At 41.5% G+C, this 13,497-nt stretch overlaps 1 protein-coding gene across 1 annotated transcript in view; it reads left to right on the top strand.

The window, feature by feature from the left end:
* camk2g2 (calcium/calmodulin-dependent protein kinase (CaM kinase) II gamma 2) overlaps nucleotides 1-13,497 on the top strand; it is a 354,839-nt gene that overhangs the window by 231,888 nt on the left and 109,454 nt on the right. Inside the window, exon 5 of the mRNA XM_060854081.1 lies at nucleotides 2,171-2,236. Coding sequence (XP_060710064.1) covers nucleotides 2,171-2,236 — 66 coding nt within the window. The remainder of the gene's footprint in view (nucleotides 1-2,170; nucleotides 2,237-13,497) is intronic.

The following is a 13,497-nucleotide window of genomic DNA, read 5'->3' on the forward strand; positions in this document are numbered from 1 at the left end:
CTTTCAAATAACTCTATTGGACTATAACCTAGTGTTGTGTGATTTTTAATACTGTATGGAAATAACAGCAATCTGGCAAGTCCCACTCTCACCAGTGTTTTCCTGTAATCCTGCTGTTTTCCTTTTCTTCACATATTAATCAAATTTCTGTTTGGAAGCCTGAATCAAATCTGACTACACTGCTGTTTTGGGCAGGTTATAACCACTACTCATTCTTTTAAAAAAAAATAATTTTTGTTCTGTCACCTTTGATTTTTTGCCAATCACTTTAAATCTCTGTTTCTTAACCCCCCCACCCCCACCCCAACTTGTCCCTATGTACTCCATCAATTGAATCTTCCCTTAACCTTCTCTTTGAAGATGTTGGAGGTGTTCAGCTTAATCAATCCACTCATTGCCATCCCTCAACCCTGAAACCAATCTTGAAAATCTTTAGAGAACCCTCTTGACTCCTTCAATATCCTTCCTAAAATATGCTGTCTAGAATTGGACATAGTATAGCGGTTGAGGTAGATAAAGATAAACTATTACCACTGGTTGGGGATTCTAGAATTTGGGGGCATAATCTAAAAATTAGAGGCAGACTGAGATATTAAAGGGTTAATTTGCTGTGCTGACCTTCAAGAAATTGGATTTCCTGGGGGTAGGTTGGTATGTTTCTCTGTCTTGCAGATACAATGTACAAAATTTACATTGCCATCTCCTACAATCCAGAGTAAATTTACATTATCATCTCCAACTACTCAGAATTAATTTACATTATCATCTCCTGTTCAGAAATAATAAGAACATTACAGTTGGAATTCTGACCACACCTTCCAGTTAAAAAAAACGATTTATACCAGATCTTGCCAATAAGGAATAATCAAGATTACATTGTTTCTGAACATAATCAGGTCACTGCATTGTGTCTTGAGTGATATGTGACTGTGAGGGAGTGGCTGGGGGTTGTCTTATGGGCATTACTGACTGGGATGTAAAAATTTTGCTTTAGGGAAGACCTTTGTTCAGAGCTTCTCTTGGCTTGCTTCGCAAGCTAGCATTTATGAAGAGTGTTAAGTGATCCTGCAAAGCTTGTACTTGCTTAATGAATTCTGACTGTTCACAAAAGTTGGGGTATTGCAGTTGCATCAAGTGTGTAAGTATCTTAAAAAAAAACCTAACAAAACCACTTGGGAGCGATGCTATGAAGGACTTGACTCAGGGGGTGGTAAATGCTTGGAACTCTCTTCCACAAATGGCCGTGGACAGTTGATCATTGAGACAGATAGGTTTTTGTTAATCAGGGGGATATAGCAAGTGTATGGAGTTAGGCCACAGATCAGCCACAATCTGATTGAATGGTGGAAGAAGCTCAAGGGGCTGAATGACCTTCCTATGTTCCTATGAAGCAGTAACTTATAAAGTTCATCACAATTTGTTTGTTTTGCAATTGATGCCTCTGTTTATGAAGTCCGGGATCCTGTATTCGTCTGAACCAGCTTCTTTAGTTGCCCTGCCATCTTTGATGGTTTATGTGCACACATCCCCAGGACCCTCTGTTTCTACATCACTTTTAAAATCGTTCCCTTTATTCGACATTGCCATCAATGTTCACCACTGCTCTGTATTCTGTCACTGTGCCAACTTTGTAGTCGCGATTGTTTCCTGTAACAAATATTGATGTGAGACACTCTTGTATATGTGCCTGAGGATGCTAATGAATAATAAGTTTTTATCTTGAAACATGCCTCTGTAAATGCAAGAACAGTTACAGTTTGAGATTCATTCCTCATAATAGAGGGCATATAATGTTCAGTGGATTGATTTTTTTGTGAAGTCAGACTTCAATTGTCTGTATTGTTATGTGAGACATGATTAAGGATTGAAACTCTATTTTGCTTTGGCCTTGAGAGTAATCAGTAATATTGCTGCTGAAAATACATCTCATGTGTTACTCAGCTATGAGTGACTGGGGTTGAATAAGCTCAGAACTTGGTGATCCTTGCCACAAATGCTTGATTAACAGCACTGCTGAAACCAGCCAGATAATTGCTTAGGAACACTCCAGAGGCAATTGAAACTGTGTGGGAAGGATCTTTTCCAACGTGCACAGCCAGGTATAATCACCGTGTTCCTCTGATTACTGCTTTCACCCTTCAATGTCTGCATTTTTGATTTTAATTTGTAGGGTCACTGGTGGAGAACTCTTTGAAGATATTGTCGCCAGGGAGTACTACAGTGAGGCAGATGCAAGGTAGGTCGCCAAACAAATAGACTGACTTTGAATTCTGTTTTTCCCTTCATCATTAATGCTAACTAAGCAGGAAATGATGACAGTTTCATGTTGTTATTGATCTGTCAGAGTTCAGGCAAATGTCTGATGTACTGATTGAGGATGAGTTGCAAAGATTGGCTCAAATATTGGGTTGAAAATAGATATGATATTTTGTTCTGCACGTTGTCCATTGATTAGATGCTTGCACACAGATCCTTCGGGGTCTCTTTCCGAATAGCATGGTTGATACTCTGCTGCTTTGTGGCCAACATTGTCTGCTGTCTTCCCATCAACCTCAAGGTTGCTCTTCAGGAGGGCTGTGCCTGGAAGTTAGATGGGTGACTATCTATATCAAGTGGTTTGTCAGATTATGAGGAAATCTTTTGGGAGCATGACGAAAATGGACAAGTCTTTCAAAGCACCACCATCGAAGCGATGGACCAAATGGTTTCATTCTGTTACAGGGATTCTGTGGTCCAAACCCAAAGGCAAACATTTAGGGCATTTTTTAAGGAAATGATGTTGCATCTCTGAATAATTTGCAAGTAGCTAGGGTTGCTGCTGGCCTGTCAGAGGGGCTGTTAATTGTGCTGTGCCGAGTGAAGACGCTGGTTTGTTTTACTCCCTCTAAGCCCTAGCCTCAAACTGTTCCCCACATGCAAAACATTTTGCAGTAATCACAGTATCCTTTGTCCAAATGTGAGGCTAAACCAGTGCCCAGAATTAATCCAAGAGGACTGAAATCCCATATGATATCCATGAAGTCTTACTGCAGGACCACTGTCACGAACTAAGGTGCTGAAAGGACATGGGTAAAGAAACAAAATCTGTCCACTCCTACTTGTTCTTCTGGCCTTTGAGAATCTATTCACTTCCCCAAACTAAATACCATGGACTGGCAAGCTGCTGTCAATCTGTTCCCTGGGATTAGCATCCAGTTGACTGAAAGATCTGTCTGAGACCACAAAAATCTTAAAGGGGTCACAGTCTCTGTGAGCACTAACACAAGAGGTCAGCTGATAGAAGGAGAAGTCAGCTGCAGTCGTGAGATTCTCTTCAGTTTGACTGAGTGGAGCTCACTATAATGAACTCCATTATTACAGTGAAGATATAGTGACACTTTTTTGATTTATATCAGTGACAGTCAGCCATGTTGGCTCAGTGGTTAGTATTGCTGCCTCACAGCGCCAGAGACCCTGGTTTGATTCCCGCCTCGGGCAGCTATCTGTGTGGAGTTTGCACATTCCCCCCGTGTCTACGTGAGTTTTCTCCAGGTCCTCCAGCTTCCTCCCACAGTCCAAACATCTGCAGGTTAGAGAGGATTGGCCATGCTGAAGTTGCCCTGTAGTGTCCAAGGATGTGCAGGCTGAATGGATTAACCATGAGAAACTCAGGGTTACAGGACTTGATTAGGGGGCTGGGTCTCGGTCTGGGTGGGATGCTGTTCGGAGGGTCAGTGCAGACTTGATGGGTTGAATGGCCTCTTGCCAAACTGTTGGGATTCCATGAAACAATTCATACTTATTATAATTGTTTTATACTAGGTATCATGCCCCATTTCCTTTTATATTTTCTGTTTTGAGACTGAGGTGTGACATCCTCGGAAATATTAATGTTGTTCTACGGGATCAAATCAGGCGGAATTTGGTGCATCCTTGACACAAGTTACTTGTTGCAACTCCCAGAGGGAGGCTACACAGCCCCTGGTACTGGTGTCATTTCTTTCCGAGGACCTGTCTAATTAGTCCCACTGCTCCTGCTCTCTCTCCCTATGAAGTTTCCCTTTTCAGTTCCCTTTGGAGTTAAGGCAGTAGAAGGAAATTCAATCCTTTCCGGTGCTGCAGTAGACTCACTGGGTAACATTACACCATGCTACCCATCTGTCAAGTTTCCTTTGCCACTTAAATTGGTAGATTATAACAAGGCTGGCAAAATTAGTGCAGCCCAGTGTGTTATGCAGGTGCACTTGGTTTTAAAGAAAACCAGATCATAGATCATGAGTTTTTAACCAATGCAAAACTTTTTTTCACTAAAGTTCCTGTTTTCTAATGATATATCCTAAGAGTTCTCCCTTGTGAAACAATAAAGCTGTTTGTTTTAATTAGACATCTTATGTTTTCTTCACTGTTACTAATGCGGATCTGTTGTGTGAAGGTTTCACATCTTTGAGAGTAAACCACATCTACAGAGGCTTCCAAAGTTTGTTTTCAAGTAGACATCAGGCGCTGTCCTTTATTTTATCACAAGGCCTAATTATGACTAAAATTTTCATCACTTTGCATTTACCCACAGGCAAAGTCATACTGAGCCCATGATATGACCTGAAATTCACAAATTTCCAAACATTAAATGTTTTAACTCTGAATGTACCGTCCTTAAAGCTGCAGTAGCATAATATTTATTTGCAAGTCAGGCCTTATAAAGGGGCAACTCCAGGTCAGCTAGAGTTGTCTAGGTCATGTTTCCTGAGCCAGATACCTTTGGGAGGGCAAAATCTCTTCCATTACTGCACAAGCCTGCCACCTGGTGCGCCAGTGAAGAAACAAAATCCACAGTCATCAGGGAGATGTGTCTGGGTTGGATCTTGGGAACACCACAGTTTTCAAATTTGACAACTGCCGCTGATTCCAGAGCATGTTCAGAATTGAGCAGACCAGGGACTCTGCAATCCACATTAGAGGTCCGTGTTTTAAAATAAATCCTCTTAAAACGATGCAAGGCACAGAGCTGAGGTGCAGCTGTGCCCTCAATAATTCTCTAAACAGATTAGAGGGACTGAATGGCCTCCCTTTTTTTCCTGAGTTCTGAAAGTAATACTTTGAAAAATTGATTGCAATGCTCTCCCACATTTCACCATATGTTTGGTCAGTAGAGGTTTAATTTTTCGAAAGCATGTAGTACAACATTTCAGCAAACTGGAATTCGGTCATCCTGACTAACAGTTCTCCCCAGGAAGGAAAAAGAGGCTTCGTATGGCCAGCAGCGGGACTCCATTTTTGAAATATCAAAGCGAACCTCATTGTAAGTCCTGCGTATTGAGTCATAGAGTAATACAGCACAGAAACAGACCCTTCAGTCCAACTCGTCTATGCCGACTAAATATCCTAAATTAATGTGCCATTTCCAGCATTTGGCCCATATCCCTCTAAACCCTTCCTGTTCATATACCCATCCAGATGCCTTTTAAATATTGTCATTGTACCAGCCTCCACCACTTACTCTGGGAGCTCATTCCATACATGCACCACTCTCTGTGTGAAAAAATTGTCCCTTAGGTCCCTTTTATTGTTTTTCCCTCTCACCCTAAACCTATGCCCTCTAGTTTTGGACTCCCCTACCACAGGAAAAAGCCTTTGGCTATTCACCTTATCCACGCCTTTCATGATTTTATAAATCTGTATAACGTTGCCCCCCGCAGCCTCTGACACTCCAGGGAAATCAGTCCCTGCCTATTCAGCCTCTCCCTATAGATCAAACTCTCCAACCCCAGCAACATCCTTGTAAATTTTTCTGCACCCTTTCAGGTTTCAACATCTTTCTTATCTGGAGGGAGATGAGAGTTGAACACAGTATTCCAAAAGTGGCCTAGCTGATGTCCAGCTCCAATCAATTTCTAAACTGCAATCTCCATTGCTTTTCAACCTTTGTCTTTAGCCAATGAAAACAGCTACTCAGAAACATGGCTCCTGCCTTTATCCACCAACAGCCTGTGTTTTAAGTCTTGCAAATGCTTGGTGAAGGTCTCCCTGTGCAGAGAGTAGCCCATCAGTAGACAATTCAAGCATTGACCCTGCCTCCCCATCAGAAAGTGTTTAAATTTGTGGAATATTCACTTAGGAATAAGTTAGGAACATTAAGGACAAGTGCAGGTCACTCAGCTCCTCAGACAGAGAGCTAATTAAAGACCATTGAATACAGGAGATGAGATGTCATGTTGTAGTTGTATAGATGTGATGAGACCACTTTTGGAGTACCGTGTTCAGTTCTTGTCATCCTGCTGTAGGAATTTAATTGGAGAGGGTGCAGAAAAGATTCAAATAATGTTACCAGGACTGGAGGATTTGAGTTATAAGAAGAAGCTGGATAGGCTGGGGCTTTTTTCACTGGAGCGTAGGGTGACCTTATAGAGGTTTGCAAAATCATGAGGGACACAGATAAGATGAATAGTAAATGTTTTTTTCTCTAGGGTAGGGAAGTTCGAAACTAGAGGGCATCATTTTAAGGTGAGAGGAGAAAGATTTAAAACAGACCTGATTGGCACCGTTTTCACATAGAGGATGGTTCGTATGTAGAATGAACTACCAAAGGAAGTGGTAGATGCAGGTACAGTTACAACATTTAAAAGACATTTGGACAGATACATGAATAGGAAATTAGAGGAATATAGGCCAAACCCAGGCAAGTGGAACTAGTTTAGTTTGGGAATCTTGGTCCATATGGACAAATTAGAACAAAGGATCTGTTTCTGTGCTGTGTGAATCTATCTAATTAAATAGTAGAAAAGAATGGCCTCCTTATATTCCTGTGTCCATAATATTGTTCTGTGCCCTGCCATTCAACTAATAATTATGGATTTGCAACTCAATTATACTTCCCCAATTTTTCCTCCATAACATTCATTATCTCTACCCAGGCCCACAAAACATCTAGCAATCCAGGGCTTGAAAACTCCAGTTTGTCCTTACCATAATAGCATTTTTAGGAAGGAGGGAACTTCAGATTTTTTTTACCATTTGTGTGAAAAAAGTATTTCCCCAAATTTTCTGTGTATCACATATCCCCAAATAATCTGGGGGAAACAATTATTCCCCTGTACTGTAAGTTAAACCCAAGGAAATGTTTTGGTGGTGAAATATGCTGAAGATTTGATATTTATTAGCAACATCCATCATCTACAAGGCACAAATCAGGATTGTGATGGAATACTCCCCAATTGCCTGGATGTTGCAGCAGCAGTCGAGACAAAGGGCAAAGCAGCCTGCTTGATTGGCACCACATTCACAAGTATTCACTCCCTCCACCACTGATGTGTACATCAAAAGATGCACAGCAGTAACTCACCAAGTAAGACCTTGCAGGGATGCTTAAGAACAAATGGAGTCGGGGAACAGGAGTTTGCTGGATGTTAGTTCATTGGCTGAAAATAGAGAAAATGTACAGGTAATAAGTAATTAATGTATTGGAATTTGTGACGTGGGTGGGAGTAAAACACTGACCAGAAAGGAATATGTCAGGGCTCTTGTCCATCCAACCTCTAAACGTTGATGTCTATCACTAAGGCTCCTTCAACAACATCTTCCAAACCCACAACTTAAACCACATAGAAGGGCAATGCAGCAAATGTATAGCAGTGCTACCATCCTAATGTTGCCCTCCAAGCCCCACACCATCCTAGCTGAGAACTATTTAACTTTTCTTGCACTATTGCTGTGCTGAAGTCCTTGAGTTAATGCCCCAACAGCACTATGGGTTTCCCTCTAATGGACCAGTGGTTCAAGAACAAAAGTCACTGTCACCCTCTGGAGAGCAAAATACGAATGCCTAGCAATTTCCCCCAACCTATTCATGACCAAAACAGTGCACTCAATAACTCTTTCAAAGCAATGCTGCAGTAACGATCACTTTCTGAACTTTGTTTCATTCGAGTCAGGTGGCTGTAACTCATGAATATAATTGAATTGAGCCTTACTGTAACCTTCTGTACAACTGGATGATGAGTGAGGTCAAAAGAAGTCCCCTGATTCAAGCAGCTTTTAAATGAGATTCTCAATATTGTTCCAACTGTCAAGAATGAATTTGTTTATTTTATTTCTCCCTATTGTGAATCACCACTTTGCCCAGCTATCAAATCCCATCTCACTGCTCAAGAATCTAGGTTTGGACTCAGTCAGTGCATTACTGTTTGACTCCCTCTGTCATTTTGACAGAAACATTAACCTTTTCGAAGTAGGCGCTTCCATTAAAAATAGTAAGAAAAATAATTTTGTACAAATGCATTTAGTGTTTGTACATTGATGTCCCAGAGAAGAATTCAGAGATAAGGTTGAATCCACTGTAGTAAGTATCTAAAGTCCAAATGTGAGATAAACCACTTTCTTCAGGCAGTGAAAACATCTAGCTTCTTGGATGTGCCTCGCATAAAGGTGTGTCACACTTGTGTTAGCTGTGGAGTTGTCACGTGTGCAATACTTCATCTATCATAGATAAAGCAGCAACAAATTCACTAAGAAATCTAGCAATGGACAAGTGTTAGAAACCCAGTGTTATAAATTGTTCACTTCCAATAGTAAATTATTAAATCTCAAAGGATAGAAAGACCCACCAGCTCTGAGTAAACAGAGAGTTAAAGTTTTGGGTGTGAGCTCTTCCCTGTTGTTTTTTGACAAAACATTTTAGTAGAATTCAGTGTATACAGCAAAGTCACCCATTGCCTTACCGGGTCATAAAGCTGCTCTCTATTGGAGAGAAACGACTGACGGTGGTTTAACTTGATCATCACTGTGCCTCAGGTGAGGGGAGAGATTGAGAACGAGAGTCGTCCATGGTAACCTCAGGAAATAAACCCATGCTGTTGACATCACTCAGCATTACAAACTGAGCCAACTGAGTTCTCGAACTCTCTAGTTTACCTTAATGTACACAAAAACCATTGGCCACAGCTGAATCACGCAAATCCACACTACAGGTAGATAATCATCAGAAGCTGGAGGCCACTTGGCTCACACTGTCTGTGCTAGCTCCCTAAATGAGTGAGTTGTTGTGATTTAGAGTTATAGAGATGCACAGCACAGAACCAGGCCCTTCTGTCCAACCTGTCCATGCTGACCAGATATCCTAAATTATTCTAATCCCATTTGCCAGCACTTGGCACATATTCATCTAAATATTCATATTCCCATCCAGATGTATTTTAAACATTGTAATTGTACGAGTCTCCACCACTTCCTCTGGCAGTTCATTCCATTCATCACCAGTGAAGAAGTTGCCCCTAGGTCTCTTGTAAATCTTTCTCCTCTCACCTTAAACCTATGCCCTCTAGTTCTGGACTCCCCCACCCCAGGGAAATGTCCTTGCCCTGCATGATTTTATAACCCTCTATAAACATGATGGAGGAAGCAAATACAATAGCAACTTTGGAAAGAGAATTGGTTAAATACTTGAAGGGGAGATATTTGCAAGGCTATGGGAAAGGAAGGGAGGAGAATGGGCTAACTGGATGGCTCTTTCTGAGAGAGAGTGCAAACACAATGGGCTAAATGGCCCACTTCTCTATTTTCATCCATATTTGTCCCACTCCCCTGTGATAGACCTGCAAATCTTTTGCCTTTGAGTATGCATCCAGGATTCTTTGGAAAGTTCATATTGATTCTACGTTCACGGCTCTTTTGTCACAGTGTGTCAGAAATGTTGGTGCTTTGTTCGAAATGCCTATGAATGGTTAAGTAGAAAGATTGTCAAATCTGCTATTATTGTTTGAAGCTCCCTATTTTAAATCAAGTATGTAAAAAATCTTGGCAAGATACCCATACATTCATCAGCCATAAAAGGGACCGCCTGTACCATCTAAAATTGTGTCAGAAATGAAGGTCGAACATTTTTTTCCAAATGTGCTGTTTGAAGATGACCTTGTAGATTGTCCAACCAGCAAAACCCAATAAACAGGAATTTAATCAAACAGAACATTTCACCTGAAGTAAAACAAAGAAACTGTAGAGGCTGGAATCTGAGGCAAAAACAGAAAGTGCTGGAGAAACTCAGTAGGTCTGGCAGCATCTGTGGAGAGAGAAACAAAAACAAGAATTGCTGGAAAAGCTAAGCAGATCTGGCAGCAACTCTCCCAAGTTCTAGCCTCTACCCCCACACAACCGGCCTTGTTATCACATAGTCTGCTATTGCACAAAATTAGTCACTAACAATCCCCATTTGTAGCTATTCAGCCTCCTAGCCAGATTGTTATCCACTCCTTCATCTGTCCAACTGTTCTTGTCTCTCTTTCTCCATCCCCAATTACCATTTACTCCTTATCCCTTCCCCATATTTTATCTTCTGCATTTAAACCAACATTTTCCTAGCTCTCATCAATTCTGAGGAAGAGTCACCGGATCCAAAACGTTCTCTGTGATTTCTCTCCACCGATGCTGCCAGACCTGCTGAGCTTTTCCAACAACTTCTGTTTTTGTTTCTAATTTACACAGCTTCTGCAGTTCTTTTGGTTTTTATTGAGAGAGAAACAGAGTAATTGTTTTAGGTCCAATGACCCTTACTCAGAACCAGACCCGAAACATTTTTCTCTGCTTTCTCTCTTCACAGAGGCCAGCAGACCTGCTAAGTCCCTCCCAGCAATTTCTGTTTTTGTTTCAGAACATTTTACCTATTCCCTATGTATTTGGAGCATTCATTGCTTTTATCTTAAATCCCCAGTGAGCACAGCAGTTTCTTTTTAATTTGCAGCTGAAACATGACGAATTGGTACGGATTATGCAATTAATGCATTTCCTTAAAGTGCACAACATGTTCCTTTAACTGAAGAAAGCAAGGAAGAAACAAGTATTTGTAAAAAAAAAATTCTCAAAATAACCCGAGCGGAATAAAAAAAAAGCATTTAATCAGCAGCATTTATTGCCATGGAAACCAAACTCAATCTAAGCACTCTTGTGTTTATATGTGGGACTTACAGGAATTGGGGATGGTACACAGCTGGGAGTCCAAGAGATTCTGATTTATAATAAAATAAAAGCAAATAGAATTTGTCTGTTCGGAACAGAAGGCAAACACAATTCCCCAGCAAAAGGCAATAGAATTTTTTCATTTTACAGATGTGTAGCAATCTTCAACAATCGGAGCAAATAAATCTGATAAACTGCGTCAGTAACAGAAAGATAATGCTCCATTTTATAACCTGGGATATGAATTGTAATGTTACTGTTGTGGTTGCATTTACAAATGCCTTGACTGTTTCTGTTCCTGCCACCAGCTTTGCGATGAACCAAGGCAGAACCTGCCCTCCACATGTGAGGTTTTGCAAATTAATATTTACATCATTCTTCCAAACACATGCAGAATCACTGAAAGATAGAACAGAAAAGGGATCATTTTGGCCCATTCTGATTGTACTGCCTCTTGGAAAGAGCCATCCAATTAGCCAGTGAGGTGGCTCAGTGATTAGCACTGCTGCCTCATAGCACCAGGAACCCAGGTTCGATACTACCGTCGGGTGACTGTGTGGAATTTATGCATTCTTCTCATGTCTGCATGGGTTTTCTCTGGGTCCTTCGATTTTCCTCCCATAATCCAAAGATTGTGCTAAATTGTCCGTAGTATCCAGGGATATGCAGGCTAGGTGGGTTAGCCACAGAAAGTACAGAGTTACAGGGATAGGGTGGGTGTGGGTGGGATACTCTTCAGAGAGTCAGTATGGAATCGTTGGGCTGAATGGTTTGCTTCCACACAGTAGTGATTCTATGATTCTAGCCCATTTCCTTCCCTTTCTCTCCCATGGCCTTACAAATTCTTTCCTTTCAAACAATTCTGTTTCCAACTTTGCTATTTTATGTGTTTCCTCCATCATGTTTAGTCAAATCACAACAACTCATTGTGCGAAACAAGTTCTCTCTTTGTTGGTATTGGCTCTTTTTGCCCATTAGCTTAATATGTCAGCTGATTAGCAAATATTCTGCAACTGAAAACAGTTTCTCCTTGTTCACTCTATTAAAACTGTTTATAATTTTGATCAGCTCTGTCAAATCTTCTATGGACCATCTATGCCCAGAGGAAACCAACTCCAACTTCTCTGGGCTCTCGGCTCATTAGATGTTTTGTGTCCAGTCTATGTCCTGTGCCCTCAAATGCACCAAAGTGAGAAGGGAAAGAAAGGAGATTTTTCTAGAGTTGGAAATCTATTGCCCATCAGTCGGTAAACCCCTCTCAATTTAAAAAAAAGGTTAATTTATAGGCATCACTGACTTGGCCAGCATTTATTGTCCATCCCTAATTGCTGCACGGCAGTTAAGAGTCAACCACATTGCTGTGGGTCATGTGTAGACCAGACCAGGTAAGGATGGTGAGTTTGCCTCCCTAAAAGTCCTGGCAGTGGCAAGTGGGCGAATCGGGTTAGTAGTGGGTGAGAGGGGAGCCGTGGGTCCATGGTCCCAGTTACTGAGGTAAATTTGGGACAGTAACGGGAGAAACCATGCTGGGCCTCATGGAGAGCAACCCTCTGTGAAACTGGCATTTAAGGACAGCATGGTAGCTCAGTGGTTAGCACTGCGGTCTCACAACGCCAGCGACCTGAGTTTGATTCCAGCCTCGGGTGACTGTCTGTATGGAGTTTGCAAGTTCGCCCCGTGTTTGCATGGGTTTCCTCCCACTGTCCAAAGGTACGCTATGCTAAATTGCCCATAGTCTCCAGGGAGTGGATTAGCCATGGCAGTATGTGGGATTATAGGAATAGGGTGTGGTGCTAGGGTTGGGTTGGATGCTCTTTAGTGTGGATGTAATTAAACTGAATGGCCTCATTCCACACTATAAGGATTCAATAATTAGCCAATTTCTGGTGAAACTCAGTTTTCTGTGTCTATAGCGGGATTATGATAAAAGACTAGCAGTTAATGTAATTCCAAAGTAATCTACAGGTCTCTCAACAGTAAAAGGAGGTAAAAGGCAAATGAGAGATAATTAGGGACCAAACATAGCACTGTGGGTGTTCCTACATCCCAACTACTCTAACAGTTTGAGAGAGAAGGCCTGTGACTAAAAGGGTTCAAAAGTGCTAAGCAAGGATTATTGGATAGAGAATTGATATTTGGAGCTGACCAGGCACTGGGACTAGATTAGAATATTGAAGGAAGTGAGTGTTGAAATTGCAGAGGGACTGGCCATAATCTTTCAATCTTTCCTGAATGTGGGGATGGTGCCAGGGGACTGGAGATTTGCAAAGAGAAATAATTGTGTTGTAACATAAACCTTTTTTTCACAGAGCAAGTAGTTAGCGTTTAGACTGGCCTGAAGGAGTGTTGCAGGCTGGTTCAACTGAGGGATTCAAGAGGTCGCTGGATGATAATACAAACATAAAGAAGGTGCAGGCTTGTGGAGAAGGGGTGAGAGAATGGCACTGAGTCATGATGCTCAAAGAAGCCAGTGCAGACACAATGGGACGGATGGCCTCCTTCTGCTCTGTATTAATTCTGAGATTCGCACTGAAAGAGCACCATGAGAAGAAACATTAGCCAATCGCACAGAGC

Source organism: Hemiscyllium ocellatum, chromosome 43, assembly GCF_020745735.1.
Source record: "Hemiscyllium ocellatum isolate sHemOce1 chromosome 43, sHemOce1.pat.X.cur, whole genome shotgun sequence".
Taxonomy (NCBI): domain Eukaryota; kingdom Metazoa; phylum Chordata; class Chondrichthyes; order Orectolobiformes; family Hemiscylliidae; genus Hemiscyllium; species Hemiscyllium ocellatum.